The 19106-nt window shown below is 40.1% G+C and overlaps 1 protein-coding gene across 2 annotated transcripts; it reads right to left on the bottom strand.

Annotated features, from left to right (window-relative positions):
- Nucleotides 1–468: 468 nt before the first annotated feature.
- LOC143884018 (uncharacterized protein At5g19025-like) lies at nt 469–18466 on the bottom strand. Of its 2 annotated transcripts, none has more exons than XM_077387374.1 (2): nt 17795–18465; nt 469–830 (listed from the first exon to the last, which is right to left on the bottom strand). In XM_077387374.1, exons 1-2 carry the CDS (start codon nt 18427–18429, stop codon nt 791–793), a joined length of 675 nt encoding a protein of 224 aa, XP_077243489.1. In that variant the 5' UTR covers nt 18430–18465; the 3' UTR covers nt 469–790. The 2 variants fall into 2 exon arrangements, with proteins under 2 accessions (XP_077243489.1, XP_077243497.1); XM_077387382.1 differs by lacking the exon at nt 469–830 and adding an exon at nt 16624–16781 and having other exon boundaries at nt 17795–18466.
- Nucleotides 18467–19106: the final 640 nt, after the last annotated feature.

Below are 19106 nucleotides of genomic sequence, written 5' to 3'. Positions count from 1 at the left end.
GTATCACAAAACAAACCAATATTAACAGCCAATGAAATGGGAAAAGAGAGAACTTTTAAACATAATCGGATACCGCAGTGCAAAAATTACCGAATCATTTGGCCTGCACACATACGGTTAAAACAAGGGACGCGATATCAGCACTCCTTTGTTTTAATAATGACACACCTCTCTTTAGTTTGCAGTTTTAGAGAAATAAACTACCAACAGTAAAAAGCCCAATGAGTTAACCATTATCAAAGACATGACTATGAATCTCAATACCTAAAAATATCAGGAATTTCCCCTTATAGCTGTCCATTTCAGCCCACCTGCTGGACGGCTAGGATTGTCCAATCACTGCGGCTCTCCACCATGTGATTGTTTCTGATCACTAACCATCTTATAAGATGAATGGTGGAGATTGAATGGGGCACTTTCCTATTCCTCTGGAAAAAACTGATGCACCAAACTACATTGCTATCTCACTAAAAGAAGGGAACAGTAACTATTTTAAGGTAGCAAACCAGTGTCAATTACCCCTTTGATATACTTTTATTCGTTCATAACCAGATGAAGAAATCACTGACCATGGTAGCCATAACCAGGAAGGTTTTTAAACATGGAAGACAGAGATTATCAGGGTGAATGCTGATGCACTTTTCTACTTTGGAATGGTTCGTATTTTTGGAAGGATAGACAAAAGTAACAGTGATGTTATATTGTTATCTAAGAATGGAAAATGGAAGGAATTCAAAATCTGAAGAAAAATAGCCTGATAAACTGACTCACGGCAAGAGCGCGGTAGCAATCAGCGAGCCCCTCCCTCAATAGCCAAATTGCTTAGAGCCCTGCAATTAACCATCCATCATAACATGTAATTAGTACTGAAATTTTTGGATAATGTGAATCTGTGTAGGTTTCACTGATGAATATAAAAAGCCAGAGATGTTGAGTGCAGCACCATCACAAAATTTTTTTCTTTCATCAAATTGGTTGTGATGCGCATCAGGACAACCAATAGAAGAAAACATAACAAAAAACCCTATTGTAACAAAGCATGAGACTTGCCTGGAAGAAGTAATAATAAATATATCAAAATACAACAGATTCTTCTATTTGTGGAAGGTGCTCTCTTTGCTACAAGGAGGAATCCCTGTAACATCTATTCATTCATTTGTTGTTGTTCGACAATTGAATCTGGAGGATCCCAGCTCCTCCTAGAGTTCATGCATTCGCCTAAACTGTCTGTCTAAATAGAATTTTGACGATAGACCAGATTTGGAATCGGAGGTCGTTGATTACTGACCATTTCACTTTGTGGGTCAGCTTTAGCTTTGATGGAAGTTGAAGATGGCCCCATTGACTGGGAACTCATTGGTTTGTGTTAAGAGTGTGTTAGTACTTAGTACTTAGTAGTCCATTAAGTTAAATAAAGGTAGTCTTGTCGTTTCTTATATATATAGGAATAGGAATAAGAGTGTGCGGTCGACTGCACATAAGCTTAGGTGCGGTCGAGGGCCTAAACACATGGGTCCCACACTTTTTGTAGTTGTAATAACCGGTAAAAATATATATATATATAGTCACTATGCAAGATTACTATGCAGAAATACTATGCAGAATTACTATTCAGAATACTATTCAAAACTACTATTTATAGTAGGACCCACCAAGTACTATTCACATCAGCGGGTCCCACATCAGCGGGCCCCACATCAGTAGGTCCCACATCAGCGGGCCCCACATCAGCGGGCCCCACACAAGTAGGTCCCACATCAGCGGGCCCCACACAAGCGGGACCTAACACAAGCGGGACCCAACACCAGTCAAGCACGCCGTTACGAGTCAAGCCCACCAACAACGAAAATAAATTTAAATAATAATTAAATAATAATTAAATAGTATTATTTTACTATTTAAGGTACTATTGAAAATAATTAAATATACTTAATTATTATTAAATAGTCTTTACTATTCACGCAGCAGCCTTCTACTATTCATAAATAATTAAATAATAGCCTTTACTATGCACAAAAATGCCTATAAATAGAGGAAGAGAAGAAGAAGAAAAAGAAAAGAGAAAGAGAGAGGAAGAGAAGAAGAAGAAAAGGAGAGAGAGGAAGAGAAGAAGAAGAAGAAGAAAAAGAAAAGAAGAGTGAAGAAAGAGTAAAAGAGAGAGAGGGGGAAAAAGAGAGAGAAGGAAAAAGGAAATCCACTATCCAGGTAAGTCTGTCAATAGTTATTTATTTAAACAGTGAAATAACGGTGATATGGTTGGTTCTACCACCTATGGATAAAGCGTGCATATGAGGCGATAACTCGCTATCGATTATGCAAGTCTTATCATCTTAGGATAAAGCATGCATATGAGGCGATAACTCGCTATCGATTATGCAAACTTTACCTGAACGGTGAAATGCTAGCATAGTAACCGTCGTAACCGTAAAGTAAACTGTAAGGAAAAAAAAAAAAAAGGCGAACTGCTGAGCATAGTAGCCAAAGAATGATGACCTATTAAGAATAGTAACATATGGGGTCCACATGAACATGCGGGGCCTATATGCATAGTAACATGCGGGGCCCACACGAATAGTAACATGCAGGGCCCACATGAATGAGTAACATGCGGGGCCCACATGAATAGTAACATGCGGGGTCCACATGAATAGTGCATACTGGCCCCATAATCTTAAATTTGATAGAAAGGACACAGGGAATATTATTTTAGACATAGACAGAAAGGAATTTGATAGAAAGAACACTGAACACAGGAAACATCAGAATTTGAAAAGGGTACTTCTCAGCTACACTATCTCGCTCCTTTCCACGTACATTCAGGCAAGTGAATATGGACTCACTTCATAACGGTAATTCAGTGTAATTCCTATGATTATTTGATATGTGATTGTGTTAGAAGGTAAAAGTATCTTCAAAGGAAAAAGCATCTTCAATACCATATGTCTTTAAACTTTCATTTCAGAAAGCAAAATTTGCATATTCATTTCAGAAAACAACATTGCATAAATCCTGCATGCCATTCTAGGTTGAAATGAAGGGAGGGAGGACTAAGGCAGACCCTTAAGATCCGAGATAGGACTAAGGCAGACCCTTAAGATCCGTGAGAGGACTAAGGCAGACCCTTAAGATCCAAGAAAGGACTAAGGCAGACCCTTATGATCCGTCCTTGGGCAAAAGCCAAAAGTTAGGACTAAGGCAGACCCTTAAGATCCAATAAAGGACTAAGGCAGACCCTTAAGATCCAAGAAAGGACTAAGGCAGACCCTTAAGATCCAATAAAGGACTAAGGCAGACCCTTACGATCCGTCTTTGAGCAAAGCCAAAAGTTACCCAGGCTGAGAGCGTACGACACCTGGCTAACAATGCATATTCGGGTGGAACCATATGGTGACCCAAAGGAAATCCTAGAAAGGAGCACGTCTCATTAGGGGGACGGGGGTTCCTTGATGGTCAATAGTTGCCGGCCAGAGTCAGGGTAATTGGGGAATTGCCATAATGGCCATAATGACCATATGACTATTGGGGGAGAGAACATATTGGGAATCACAGTGAGGATGAGAGTTCATACAAAGTTGATTTATTTCCAAATTTGATTTATTTGAGAAAAACTGTATAGTTAAAAATGGATTCTGATATTGATCATTGAAAATGTTTATGGTTATTGTACTGTTTCTTTTATGTCGTGAGCCTTTTTCCTTGCTCTTACGTTGCTACATTTCCCTCCACAGGATTAGTAGAAGAGGGAGCCTTCGCAAACGAAGACATATAAATCAAGTGGGAATGGGAAATAAATAGAGAGGGTGGAGTGACAGATGGGTCACCTGTCGTATTTAGACTCAGTTTAAGTATTTAATTTCGGACTGTAATAAATTTTATTTGGGATGCTAGGTCCTTAAATTGGAACAGAGTGAGTTTTAATTTTAAATGGGTTTCATTATTGAGAATGCTTCCGCTGCTCATAAAGAAAAAAATCAGGTGAATTTGTCAAATAGGTGTAACGGCTTGGTTTTGAGGAAATCGGGTCGTTACAGTTATGGTATCAGAGCTGCACCAGGTTTAAGCTGTGAGGAACCTGGTGAACGAGTCTTGGGTACGTCTTAAGATGGGATACGAAGATCTAAATAATTAAAAGTTATGGTACCTTCCTATTACCGACAAATCGTCGCTAGGACGAAGGGGTTTAAAATCTTCCAACATACCCTGAAAATGTAAATTAATTGTAGGCTTGTCTTGGCAGAAGATGAATACTTACCAAAGAAAAGGAGCTAGGAGGGATGGGCAGGAAGAGGAGCAAGACCCTCTGCACATGCTTACGGAGATACTTAGGAGTCAAGTGCAGTCCCAAGCAGCGAGTCAAGAGGCTCTCCGAAGTATTGCGGCAAATTTGGCCGTGCACCAGCCAAGGGAAGATCCTACCAAACTCCATCGTCAGTTCAGGGATTATCACCCTCCTGAATTCACTGGGGTGGGAGATTATCACCCTAGGTTGGGCAGACAGCAAAATGGGACCCCATCCCAACATCAGCCTCAAACTCTAAGACAGTCTGCTCCTCAGCAGAACCAGTGGAGGGGTAATCAGAACCAGCCGCAAAATCAAGAGAAGAGAAACCAATATCGCCCTCTGAGTCAAGATGAGAAAGCGCAAGGAGGGTCAGGAAATCGTTTCTTTGCACTCGTTAACGACAGTGCTAAGGCATCTACTGCGATAACTGAAGGTCAGGATTTTAATTACTATTCTCCTTACAATTTTATTATTCGTATAACTAAAAGTAAGCCTGCGAAAAGTTAGATATGAGATGGTAGGATTTGTAAGGGGGAAATAGGAGGCAAATCTTTGAGACATCTGTTCAGGAGTCACTCAGGATAAAAAGGCAGGAAGGCAGGAACTTGAGGTCATCATAATAGAAGATAGTGACTCCGAGAGTGAACCTTCAGAGATCAAGAAAATCCCATATTCAGCTCAGAGATCAAGAAAATCCCATATTCAGCTCAAGTTGTGAGGTATGGTAATTGATAGCCTATGCGAATAGTAAATTTCGGGGACGAAATTTTCATTAAGGGGGGTAGAATGTAATAACCGGTAAAAATATATATATATATAGTCACTATGCAAGATTACTATGCAGAAATACTATGCAGAATTACTATTCAGAATACTATTCAAAACTACTATTTATAGTAGGACCCACCAAGTACTATTCACATCAGCGGGTCCCACATCAGCGGGCCCCACATCAGTAGGTCCCACATCAGCGGGCCCCACATCAGCGGGCCCCACACAAGTAGGTCCCACATCAGCGGGCCCCACACAAGCGGGACCTAACACAAGCGGGACCCAACACCAGTCAAGCACGCCGTTACGAGTCAAGCCCACCAACAACGAAAATAAATTTAAATAATAATTAAATAATAATTAAATAGTATTATTTTACTATTTAAGGTACTATTGAAAATAATTAAATATACTTAATTATTATTAAATAGTCTTTACTATTCACGCAGCAGCCTTCTACTATTCATAAATAATTAAATAATAGCCTTTACTATGCACAAAAATGCCTATAAATAGAGGAAGAGAAGAAGAAGAAAAAGAAAAGAGAAAGAGAGAGGAAGAGAAGAAGAAGAAAAGGAGAGAGAGGAAGAGAAGAAGAAGAAGAAGAAAAAGAAAAGAAGAGTGAAGAAAGAGTAAAAGAGAGAGAGGGGGAAAAAGAGAGAGAAGGAAAAAGGAAATCCACTATCCAGGTAAGTCTGTCAATAGTTATTTATTTAAACAGTGAAATAACGGTGATATGGTTGGTTCTACCACCTATGGATAAAGCGTGCATATGAGGCGATAACTCGCTATCGATTATGCAAGTCTTATCATCTTAGGATAAAGCATGCATATGAGGCGATAACTCGCTATCGATTATGCAAACTTTACCTGAACGGTGAAATGCTAGCATAGTAACCGTCGTAACCGTAAAGTAAACTGTAAGGAAAAAAAAAAAAAAGGCGAACTGCTGAGCATAGTAGCCAAAGAATGATGACCTATTAAGAATAGTAACATATGGGGTCCACATGAACATGCGGGGCCTATATGCATAGTAACATGCGGGGCCCACACGAATAGTAACATGCAGGGCCCACATGAATGAGTAACATGCGGGGCCCACATGAATAGTAACATGCGGGGTCCACATGAATAGTGCATACTGGCCCCATAATCTTAAATTTGATAGAAAGGACACAGGGAATATTATTTTAGACATAGACAGAAAGGAATTTGATAGAAAGAACACTGAACACAGGAAACATCAGAATTTGAAAAGGGTACTTCTCAGCTACACTATCTCGCTCCTTTCCACGTACATTCAGGCAAGTGAATATGGACTCACTTCATAACGGTAATTCAGTGTAATTCCTATGATTATTTGATATGTGATTGTGTTAGAAGGTAAAAGTATCTTCAAAGGAAAAAGCATCTTCAATACCATATGTCTTTAAACTTTCATTTCAGAAAGCAAAATTTGCATATTCATTTCAGAAAACAACATTGCATAAATCCTGCATGCCATTCTAGGTTGAAATGAAGGGAGGGAGGACTAAGGCAGACCCTTAAGATCCGAGATAGGACTAAGGCAGACCCTTAAGATCCGTGAGAGGACTAAGGCAGACCCTTAAGATCCAAGAAAGGACTAAGGCAGACCCTTATGATCCGTCCTTGGGCAAAAGCCAAAAGTTAGGACTAAGGCAGACCCTTAAGATCCAATAAAGGACTAAGGCAGACCCTTAAGATCCAAGAAAGGACTAAGGCAGACCCTTAAGATCCAATAAAGGACTAAGGCAGACCCTTACGATCCGTCTTTGAGCAAAGCCAAAAGTTACCCAGGCTGAGAGCGTACGACACCTGGCTAACAATGCATATTCGGGTGGAACCATATGGTGACCCAAAGGAAATCCTAGAAAGGAGCACGTCTCATTAGGGGGACGGGGGTTCCTTGATGGTCAATAGTTGCCGGCCAGAGTCAGGGTAATTGGGGAATTGCCATAATGGCCATAATGACCATATGACTATTGGGGGAGAGAACATATTGGGAATCACAGTGAGGATGAGAGTTCATACAAAGTTGATTTATTTCCAAATTTGATTTATTTGAGAAAAACTGTATAGTTAAAAATGGATTCTGATATTGATCATTGAAAATGTTTATGGTTATTGTACTGTTTCTTTTATGTCGTGAGCCTTTTTCCTTGCTCTTACGTTGCTACATTTCCCTCCACAGGATTAGTAGAAGAGGGAGCCTTCGCAAACGAAGACATATAAATCAAGTGGGAATGGGAAATAAATAGAGAGGGTGGAGTGACAGATGGGTCACCTGTCGTATTTAGACTCAGTTTAAGTATTTAATTTCGGACTGTAATAAATTTTATTTGGGATGCTAGGTCCTTAAATTGGAACAGAGTGAGTTTTAATTTTAAATGGGTTTCATTATTGAGAATGCTTCCGCTGCTCATAAAGAAAAAAATCAGGTGAATTTGTCAAATAGGTGTAACGGCTTGGTTTTGAGGAAATCGGGTCGTTACAGTTATGGTATCAGAGCTGCACCAGGTTTAAGCTGTGAGGAACCTGGTGAACGAGTCTTGGGTACGTCTTAAGATGGGATACGAAGATCTAAATAATTAAAAGTTATGGTACCTTCCTATTACCGACAAATCGTCGCTAGGACGAAGGGGTTTAAAATCTTCCAACATACCCTGAAAATGTAAATTAATTGTAGGCTTGTCTTGGCAGAAGATGAATACTTACCAAAGAAAAGGAGCTAGGAGGGATGGGCAGGAAGAGGAGCAAGACCCTCTGCACATGCTTACGGAGATACTTAGGAGTCAAGTGCAGTCCCAAGCAGCGAGTCAAGAGGCTCTCCGAAGTATTGCGGCAAATTTGGCCGTGCACCAGCCAAGGGAAGATCCTACCAAACTCCATCGTCAGTTCAGGGATTATCACCCTCCTGAATTCACTGGGGTGGGAGATTATCACCCTAGGTTGGGCAGACAGCAAAATGGGACCCCATCCCAACATCAGCCTCAAACTCTAAGACAGTCTGCTCCTCAGCAGAACCAGTGGAGGGGTAATCAGAACCAGCCGCAAAATCAAGAGAAGAGAAACCAATATCGCCCTCTGAGTCAAGATGAGAAAGCGCAAGGAGGGTCAGGAAATCGTTTCTTTGCACTCGTTAACGACAGTGCTAAGGCATCTACTGCGATAACTGAAGGTCAGGATTTTAATTACTATTCTCCTTACAATTTTATTATTCGTATAACTAAAAGTAAGCCTGCGAAAAGTTAGATATGAGATGGTAGGATTTGTAAGGGGGAAATAGGAGGCAAATCTTTGAGACATCTGTTCAGGAGTCACTCAGGATAAAAAGGCAGGAAGGCAGGAACTTGAGGTCATCATAATAGAAGATAGTGACTCCGAGAGTGAACCTTCAGAGATCAAGAAAATCCCATATTCAGCTCAGAGATCAAGAAAATCCCATATTCAGCTCAAGTTGTGAGGTATGGTAATTGATAGCCTATGCGAATAGTAAATTTCGGGGACGAAATTTTCATTAAGGGGGGTAGAATGTAATAACCGGTAAAAATATATATATATATAGTCACTATGCAAGATTACTATGCAGAAATACTATGCAGAATTACTATTCAGAATACTATTCAAAACTACTATTTATAGTAGGACCCACCAAGTACTATTCACATCAGCGGGTCCCACATCAGCGGGCCCCACATCAGTAGGTCCCACATCAGCGGGCCCCACATCAGCGGGCCCCACACAAGTAGGTCCCACATCAGCGGGCCCCACACAAGCGGGACCTAACACAAGCGGGACCCAACACCAGTCAAGCACGCCGTTACGAGTCAAGCCCACCAACAACGAAAATAAATTTAAATAATAATTAAATAATAATTAAATAGTATTATTTTACTATTTAAGGTACTATTGAAAATAATTAAATATACTTAATTATTATTAAATAGTCTTTACTATTCACGCAGCAGCCTTCTACTATTCATAAATAATTAAATAATAGCCTTTACTATGCACAAAAATGCCTATAAATAGAGGAAGAGAAGAAGAAGAAAAAGAAAAGAGAAAGAGAGAGGAAGAGAAGAAGAAGAAAAGGAGAGAGAGGAAGAGAAGAAGAAGAAGAAGAAAAAGAAAAGAAGAGTGAAGAAAGAGTAAAAGAGAGAGAGGGGGAAAAAGAGAGAGAAGGAAAAAGGAAATCCACTATCCAGGTAAGTCTGTCAATAGTTATTTATTTAAACAGTGAAATAACGGTGATATGGTTGGTTCTACCACCTATGGATAAAGCGTGCATATGAGGCGATAACTCGCTATCGATTATGCAAGTCTTATCATCTTAGGATAAAGCATGCATATGAGGCGATAACTCGCTATCGATTATGCAAACTTTACCTGAACGGTGAAATGCTAGCATAGTAACCGTCGTAACCGTAAAGTAAACTGTAAGGAAAAAAAAAAAAAAAGGCGAACTGCTGAGCATAGTAGCCAAAGAATGATGACCTATTAAGAATAGTAACATATGGGGTCCACATGAACATGCGGGGCCTATATGCATAGTAACATGCGGGGCCCACACGAATAGTAACATGCAGGGCCCACATGAATGAGTAACATGCGGGGCCCACATGAATAGTAACATGCGGGGCCCACATGAATAGTAACATGCGGGGTCCACATGAATAGTGCATACTGGCCCCATAATCTTAAATTTGATAGAAAGGACACAGGGAATATTATTTTAGACATAGACAGAAAGGAATTTGATAGAAAGAACACTGAACACAGGAAACATCAGAATTTGAAAAGGGTACTTCTCAGCTACACTATCTCGCTCCTTTCCACGTACATTCAGGCAAGTGAATATGGACTCACTTCATAACGGTAATTCAGTGTAATTCCTATGATTATTTGATATGTGATTGTGTTAGAAGGTAAAAGTATCTTCAAAGGAAAAAGCATCTTCAATACCATATGTCTTTAAACTTTCATTTCAGAAAGCAAAATTTGCATATTCATTTCAGAAAACAACATTGCATAAATCCTGCATGCCATTCTAGGTTGAAATGAAGGGAGGGAGGACTAAGGCAGACCCTTAAGATCCGAGATAGGACTAAGGCAGACCCTTAAGATCCGTGAGAGGACTAAGGCAGACCCTTAAGATCCAAGAAAGGACTAAGGCAGACCCTTATGATCCGTCCTTGGGCAAAAGCCAAAAGTTAGGACTAAGGCAGACCCTTAAGATCCAATAAAGGACTAAGGCAGACCCTTAAGATCCAAGAAAGGACTAAGGCAGACCCTTAAGATCCAATAAAGGACTAAGGCAGACCCTTACGATCCGTCTTTGAGCAAAGCCAAAAGTTACCCAGGCTGAGAGCGTACGACACCTGGCTAACAATGCATATTCGGGTGGAACCATATGGTGACCCAAAGGAAATCCTAGAAAGGAGCACGTCTCATTAGGGGGACGGGGGTTCCTTGATGGTCAATAGTTGCCGGCCAGAGTCAGGGTAATTGGGGAATTGCCATAATGGCCATAATGACCATATGACTATTGGGGGAGAGAACATATTGGGAATCACAGTGAGGATGAGAGTTCATACAAAGTTGATTTATTTCCAAATTTGATTTATTTGAGAAAAACTGTATAGTTAAAAATGGATTCTGATATTGATCATTGAAAATGTTTATGGTTATTGTACTGTTTCTTTTATGTCGTGAGCCTTTTTCCTTGCTCTTACGTTGCTACATTTCCCTCCACAGGATTAGTAGAAGAGGGAGCCTTCGCAAACGAAGACATATAAATCAAGTGGGAATGGGAAATAAATAGAGAGGGTGGAGTGACAGATGGGTCACCTGTCGTATTTAGACTCAGTTTAAGTATTTAATTTCGGACTGTAATAAATTTTATTTGGGATGCTAGGTCCTTAAATTGGAACAGAGTGAGTTTTAATTTTAAATGGGTTTCATTATTGAGAATGCTTCCGCTGCTCATAAAGAAAAAAATCAGGTGAATTTGTCAAATAGGTGTAACGGCTTGGTTTTGAGGAAATCGGGTCGTTACAGTAGTGATCAAAACCATTCATTTGCAAGGCCCCATCATAGATAGGGTGTGTACAAAAAATCAGCTCCATTGGATCATCCTAACCCCTCCAAAAGTGGAGGGCAAAAATGGGCAGATTTGTGGCAAACGGTGTCTGTCCATTTTGCCCTCCACTTTTGGATGGGTTAGGATGATCCTATGGAGCTGATTTTTTGTACACACCCTATCTATGATGGGGTCTTGCAAATGAATGCTTTGGGCCATCCTAACAATGTGGGCACACATGAGTTTTTGGCCCTCGACCGCACCTAAGCTTGGTGCGGTCGAGCGCACACTCTTATTCCTCATATATATATATATATATATATATATATATATATATATATATATATATATATATATATATAGAGAGAGAGAGAGAGAGAGAGAGAGAGAGAGTTCCTGAGGGTGCCCTCGTATAAGCTTATATGAGGTGGCTCTCACAAAACATAAGGGGCTCACATTGTTAGGATGATCTGAAGCATTCATCTGAAAGGCCCCATCATAGATAGGTTGTGTACAAAAAATCAGCTCCATTGGATCATCCTAACCCCTCCAAAAGTGGGGGCAAAAATGGGCAGATTTGTGGACAAAACGTGTCTATCCATTTTTGCCCCCACTTTTGGAGGGGTTAGGATGATCCAATGGAGCTGATTTTTTTTTACACCCCCTATCTATGATGGGGCCTTTCAAATGAATGCTTCGGATCATCCTAACAATGTGAGCCCCTTATGTTTTGTGAGAGCCACCTCATATAAGCTATATGAGGGCAACCTCAGGAACTCTATTCTTATATATAAAGAGAGAGAGAGAGAGAGAGAACGGTTCCTACACATATGTTAGAGAGTTCTCTGCACACTAGCTTAAAATACAGTGGGGGCCCACATTGTTTGGGTGATCCAAGCCATCCATTTTAAAGACCCTCACATAGATAGGGTGTCTACAAAAAATCAGATCCATAGGATAATCCCAACCCTACGATTTGTGGAGGTAAAATGGATGTCTTTAAACCTTCACAAATTAGTCCATTTTTTGCCTCCACAGTTCGAATGGTTAGGATGATCCTATGGATCTGATTTTTTGTGGACACCCTATCTATGTGAGGGCCTTAAAAATGAATGGTTTGGATCACCCAAATAATGTGGCCCCCACTGTATTTTAAGCTAGTGTGTAGATAACTTATCTACACATGTGTGTAGGAACCGTTTTCTCATATATATATATATATATATATATATAGACACACACACACACTAGTAAAAAAACCCCGTGCGATGCACGGGCCGACAAAGAACTGTACGGACCACATCATAGGTTGATCCAAACCGCCCATGTGATGGAACACAACATCAATAGGTTGTGCCCGTAAAATCATTTCCATAGGCTGATCCTAGCCCTCCAATCTATAGAGGTTTCCATAATTAAAAAAGCATAAAGGAGGGGGGTAGGATTGAAATTATGTGGCTTTAATGGGTGCCTTTGTTAAAAAGCATAAAGGAGGGGGTAGGATTGAAAATATGTGGGTTGAATGGGTGCCTTTGTTAAAAAAAAGTCAAAAAAAGTGATGTGTAATTCTCATAGAATTTTGGGAGAAATTCAAATAATTCTCTCCTTTTCTCTTATGCTATATAGCACATAGATAGGGTGTGCCCCAAAAAATCAGCTCCATAGAATCATCCCAACCCTTAGATTCGTGGAGGCAAAAATGGACGGGTATAAACCTTCATAAATCTGTCCATTTTTGCCCCCACAAATCAAAGGGTTAGGATGATCCTATGGAGCTGATTTTTTGGGCACACCCTACCTATGTGAGGGCTCATCAAATGAGTGCTTTATTATCTTATTGTTGTTGGCTGATTGTGGGACTGCTTGTGGATTGTTCGGTGGTGGTTCTTAGAGAGTTGGGCTACAATTCGGATTTCATTTTTCTCATTTGGATTTGATAGGTACGTCAGGAGGGATGTCAGTGGCCCGAGACAGAATCAAATTCATTCTAGTCTTACACCACTTGGCCTTCTCAGAGTTAGAGTACGAGTTCTCTTATTGATATTTCACTCTCAGTAGCTCATTTTACATGGAAAAGGAGTCTAAGCATGATTCGTTTGGATAGATTCTCCTTAGCCACGAGTGGTGTGAGACCTTTCCAGATACCATTCAGTTGGCCTGGCCCAAACCTATTTTTTATCATAACCTGATTGTTCGAGACTCCGTGGAAGGGAGTTGGTGCCCTTCTCCTTTCAGATTTGAACTAGCTTGGTTGGAACACTCGCGCTCAAAGGATTATCTAAAAATATAATGAGAGGAAGGCCTTGGGGTATAAATCAGCAGAAAACAAATTGAGCCAGCAGCTAAGGTTTGTGGAAGGGAAACTTAAAAGTTGGGCTGGGGAGGATTAGGGGACTAACAACTTGAGGAAAGAGGTGCTTTTGTGCAAAATTGCCCTGAAGAACAACCCTGGCCTCCATTGCATTAGAGTCAGTGACTCCAACTGGACCCTAAAAGGCCCACCCAGCAGTGCCAAGCTCGTCTCTGAGGAAACCTACTCCTGTCGAGCCTGAGTTGTCCATACTAGATCCGTCAAAGTTCAGCTTTAAACAGCCGAGATCAGGGAGGCTCCATTCAGGAACAGGTAAGTCTACATGCTTATAGCTATTGCAGATATCTCTCCACCCATACCATAAATCATATGCTGAAAAAATCATGAAGCTTGGAAAGATCCTCACCCATGAAATTATCAGAGCGAGACATGAATGCCCATGATTCAAAGCTTGTGAATATTGGACCTCTGGCCCGTCACTACTTCATAGCATCAGATGATAGCCTTTAGTTTCAACGCTTTGTCAATATCCGGTACGCTAAACACCAATGTATCATCTGCAAACTTTAGATGGGACACCTCTAGCTCCTAGAGACCAATTTTAAAGCCTTCAATCAAACCCAGATGTCTGCCATTCTAAATCATTCTAATAAGAGTTTCTGCGATGATCAAGAACAAGAAGGGGGTAGGGGGTCTCAATTGCCTAGAAAAATTAGGTGCACTTAAGTGAGCTAGTGCCTTGGCCAGCCTTGGCGCAACGGTAAGGTTGCTCCAGTGCATGAGGGTGAGCCTTGGCGCAACGGTAAGGTTGCCCCATTGTGACCTGGTGGTCACGGGTTCGAGTCACGGAAACAGCCTCTCTGCAAAGCAAGGGTAAGGCTGCGTACATCTACCCCTCCCCAGACCCCGCAATGGCGAGAGCCTCGTGCACTGGGCCACCCTTTTTTAGGTAAGCTAGTGCCTCAATAGTCCCAAGGACTCAGTAACCTAGACAACTACCTAATGCCTTTAACAGCATTGGTTGATAGGCCGAATTCCATAGTAATTATGTCTAGTAGCAACCCTGTAATCGACTTGAAAATAATGTGACAATTGACTACACACAAAAGGAGAAAAAGACATTGTAAAATTGACAGAAATTAAATGGTGCACCATATCACTAGCAGTAACATGTCAAAAAATGAGGTCATAGAGAAAAATGTAGAGGGTAAAAAATCATCAGGTAAACCCAAAGAATTCAAATGACGTGAGACATAAATGGGCACTTTTGTAAGGGATGAGGACTGTAAGCCCAAGGATTCAACCTTGGCGATCTTCTAAGTTATGTTTTGATGATTCCAAACACCACTTGATACTTATACTAGTTGTTTTGTACTAACATGTTTTGTGAATTAGCAAGCTAGTTGAAGGCCATCAAAGATCAAAGTCAAGGAGCATTGATCAAAGGCATGGATTGATTTGAAGATCAAATGAGCCAAAGGAAGGAGAAGAAAAGAAGATCTAGAGACTTGAAGAAGACATAATTAAAGATTCAAGTCAAGTTTTAGAGTTTAGTTTGTAAAAAAACTAGTGCCTCATTGAAAACTGTGGATAATGGCACTAGGGGTAATCTAAAACAAGGATAATGGAACTAGGAAATTTTCAAATTATTTTTAATAGAAAGTGGACTCTCATAGCTTTCCGGAATGTACAAGAATGTCAAACTCCGATAAAAACGAAGGGGATGTGAATTTTTTATGTTAGTCAACTCAATTCAACTAAGACTTTGTCCCAAACCAGATGGGATCGGCTAATGAAGCCTTTAGAAAATTTTCTTGATGATAAATTTTTTATGTTAACTGCACAAAATAGAAAACAAAAATCCAAAATCCTAGTACGGACCTCCGTGAAACCCCACGGAATTCCATACTAACCGTTGGAAGCCCAATTACGGCTAGTTTTGGATTACTTGGCCTATACAAAGGGCTCTAAGGGCCTTAATCACTATGAGAACACACTTGAACCCTCTTTTAACATATACCCCAGGGTGAGAACCCCTTGTGCCGTTATTTGCATAATATTTGAGGGATTATCTTAGGTTTCTTGTTGTAATCTATTCCTTAAAGAGTGTTTGCACTTCAATTGTAAATTTGCCTTTGTGAAGGCTATTATCTTTCTTCTTGTAATTGGTGAGAAGGACACCTTATCAACCTTCGGACGGAAAGCTTGAGGATAAAGCGCAGATTAGTGGACGAGGCATGGATTCAACCTCAGGAAGCAAAAGCTTGTAACGGTTTGGACTTCACCAGTGAGAAGTCCGGGATAGTGAAGCCACGAAGAGGGGACATCTTCGTGAGAGTGTATGTAAGTCGGTATTGGGCCGAACCACTATAAAATTGGTGCACACTTCTCCTACTCCCTTTTTTATCTTTTTGTGCATTTAATTTTATCTTCCAAGTTTTTAATTGTTAATTTGCTCGTGCTTTAATTGCTTAAATATTTTCAAGAACAACAGTTTTTTAAAACCCCACCCACCCCCCAACAACCACAACGATGGGTTGCCATACCTGGGCCACACATTCTACCAACGACCTTCACTAACTTTTAGGCTCCGTCCAGGTGGAGTCACACTCCTTATGTTAGTTGATGGGCATGGGCGAGGAGTGCCATTGGAGACTAATTGAATCCATATAGCAGATATTGGACATATGCAATACATAGATATCACCTTACATCAGATTTAACATGAAGCCGGCCCTAGGGCAGGCAGGTTCCCTTTCTAAAGAGGGAGTAACGAGACCAACGATATGAATGGAGTGTAATCGAGCAATGGGTGAAAATTATGTGAGGAATTCAACGTACTTCAGCATGGAACTAATTTGAGTCGGAAAGAACTCCAAGCTGCAAAGGTTTCTATAGCGAAGGGGCACATCCATCATATATTTGATAGAGCCATGTAGATGGAGGTGGAAATAAAAGTATAAGAACTTCATTTCCTTGTCAAATAACAAATTAGAATGGGTTCATGGTTCAGCACTTCATCTAGAGAGCTTTTTGGCAAACAACAGCACACTTATTCTTCAAGAGTGAACTTGGTGAAGCTTACAAACTTGTACTTTAAATCAAATGGCAGAATCAGAAAAACAACATATGCATGCAAGGAATAACAGAATTTCAAGCACAACGAATTAATGACACAATAGAAATGTAAGTGGTGCATACAAAAGAGCATCACCAAAGCCAATACACCCACTTCAGCAATAGGATCTAAGAAGGACCATAAAGCATTTTTTACTTTGTTGCTGCACACTCAAAGATGCCATACACCCTAAAGTTTCCTGAAAACATAAATGGATCCAAATATGAATCAGTTTTTCACTGAAAAATGTTAGGAAACTGGCATCTATGCATGCAACCATTGAGAGCTTACACAAAAGCCACGACGTATTATTCTCTTCAAACATGTTGAAAGATAAGATAGGAACCATAATATGATCAATTCAAGATTTCTATTTTCATTATACAAACAGGTAGGAAACTCAACGTGGAGTTTAAACCCGTAACTAAGCCAACCCATAGCAAAAGCAGAAAGGATAAAATACCCAAATCAGATGCATGCTATTAGATACATCAGCGAGGAAGCAAATCATGTAATTTTCATGTCAATGTAAAACATTCTACTCTCTATACACAAAGTTCCCCATACCATCTCACAAGAAAGCAAAATTCTAGTCAATAAAAGCCAATACATGTGATCTCAGATTCAATTCAACTATGAAATTAAAATACAAAACAGGAAGAAGATTAAAAAAAACACAAAAGAAAATTCCAAACTGCAATTGGCACCCATTTTCTTCGATGATCCAATGGTCAAAAAAACTTCAACTCAACTAAGCCTTTGTCCCAAACTAGTTGGGATCGGCCAATGAATCCTTTAGAAAATTTTCATGAAGAAGGTCAAAGAATCTACCCCGCTCAAATTGACTAAGTCTAATCCTGACACTAGTTGGGTTCGTCTACATGGATTATTTTCTTCCATCCTATCCTATCCAAGGTCATGTTCTCTGTTATGTTTCTAGCCATCAAGTCTTTCCTCACTGTTTCTACCCAAGTTGTTTTCGGTCTGCCCCTACCTCTTTTAACTCCATCAACTAGGCACGAGTCAAAAGAACTTAAAACAATTAAAATGAGAGCAAAAGAACAAAAAGCTAATTGCTAAATCGAAAAGGATAAAAAAAACACAATTGCAATTGGCACGCCAATAATCCGATATTCAAAATAATTTAAAAACAATTAACAATTAATGCAAAAGGACGAAACCCTGATTCCAAAATCGCGAGAAACAACTCACTTCTTGTGCCTCCGACCTTTTTTCTGCCCCCAAGCCTCGAGCTTCGCGATAGGGCACCCACACCTAGCCCTAAATAGCAACAAAGCCCTCCCACTCTGAGGTGCCATTCTCCTCAATTCAGATCTCAAACACTCATAATCCGGATTCCCTTCAGATCCACCCTTCCAAGGCAATCCATCAATCTCACTATTCACAGATCTCAAACTCTCCTCAGTCTGAATCTGAATATCAAATTCCATAGCATTCTTAAGCCCTTTGCAGTTAGGGTTTTCACATTTTCTCGATCTGTAATTGCAACAAATCTCAATAGCTAAAACTGAGACGGCGAAAACAAGAACAAACAAGAGGAGGAAAGGGAGGGGATTTTGATGGAAAGTGAGGGAAAGGGAGAGGAAAATAGGAGGGAGGATTAGGGAAAGTGATTGGAAAATGTAGGAAAAGTAGGATGTGATTAGGAAAGTGCAGGAGAATAAGACGAGGATGAGGATTAGAATGTCTAGGGTTGCGGAGGGAGAATGTCTGCAAGGGAGAGGAGAATTAGGGTTAGGGTTTGAGGAGGGTTTTCTGGGTTTGTTAGTTGGAGAAGGAGAAGAGGAAGACATGAAGGTGAAGGAAGGATACAGAGAAAGGAGCATTTTTATTTTTTTATTTTTGTTTGCCCGTTTCTTCTTTTTCATCTGTGTTTTCTTAGCTTTAGCATTTCATTTGATTTTGGGCGCTGATATTTGCACTACCATGTTTTGTAATGAGACGAAATTACCTTTCACCTTTCTGTTTAATTGGCTACGGAAACAATAAAGACGAGGTAAGTTCGTTTCATTATCAAAACATGGCATTGGGAATATCAGCAGAGTTGGTCTCTTTTTTCTTTTTCTTTTTCTTTTCTTTTTGAAATGGCTCAGCAGAGTTGGTCTCTCTCCCTCCTTTTTTTAAAAAATTTAAAAGCAGTCCTGTACTTTGCTTTATTTGCAAAAAACAGTCCTCACCTTTGACAATTTACAAATAAATTCTTCACATTTGAGTGAATTTTTCAAATCCTGTCATGCCATTAGTTTGTGACCAAAATACATATGGTAGATCTCTGTTTGGTTGCCGGGTTTTTTTTGGTTCCTGAGATTTATGTGGGAGAAAAAAAAATCCAAGGAGATTGGTGAGAGAAAAAAAGTCCTAGAAGTATGCCGGTAAAATAAAACTCCCACGTTTGGTTGACCGGACTATGGTGGGAAAAAAAAAAAAAAAAATTGGTTGCTTGAACTGTTGGGAAGAAAAAAGTTCTCCTCAAGCTTATTTTTAGTTTCTGGGATTATTTTGG

The sequence above is a fragment of the Tasmannia lanceolata genome, unplaced genomic scaffold (assembly GCF_043159265.1).
Source record: "Tasmannia lanceolata isolate RefF3 unplaced genomic scaffold, GAP_Taslan_0.1 ptg000002l, whole genome shotgun sequence".
NCBI classification, from domain to species: domain Eukaryota; kingdom Viridiplantae; phylum Streptophyta; class Magnoliopsida; order Canellales; family Winteraceae; genus Tasmannia; species Tasmannia lanceolata.
The sequence above is the reverse complement of the archived record's forward strand: the minus strand, read 5'-3'. Positions and strand labels throughout refer to the sequence as shown.

Excerpts from the sequence above, each read along its gene's own strand:
- LOC143884018 (XM_077387374.1), bottom strand. The coding sequence starts at position 18,429 with ATGCTCCTTTCTCTGTATCCTTCCTTCACCTTCATGTCTTCCTCTTCT. Across the intron at positions 831-17,794 it reads AAAGGTCGGAGGCACAAGAA|GGCTCTAAGCAATTTGGCTA; the intron begins GTGAGTTGTTTC and ends GGTTAATTGCAG.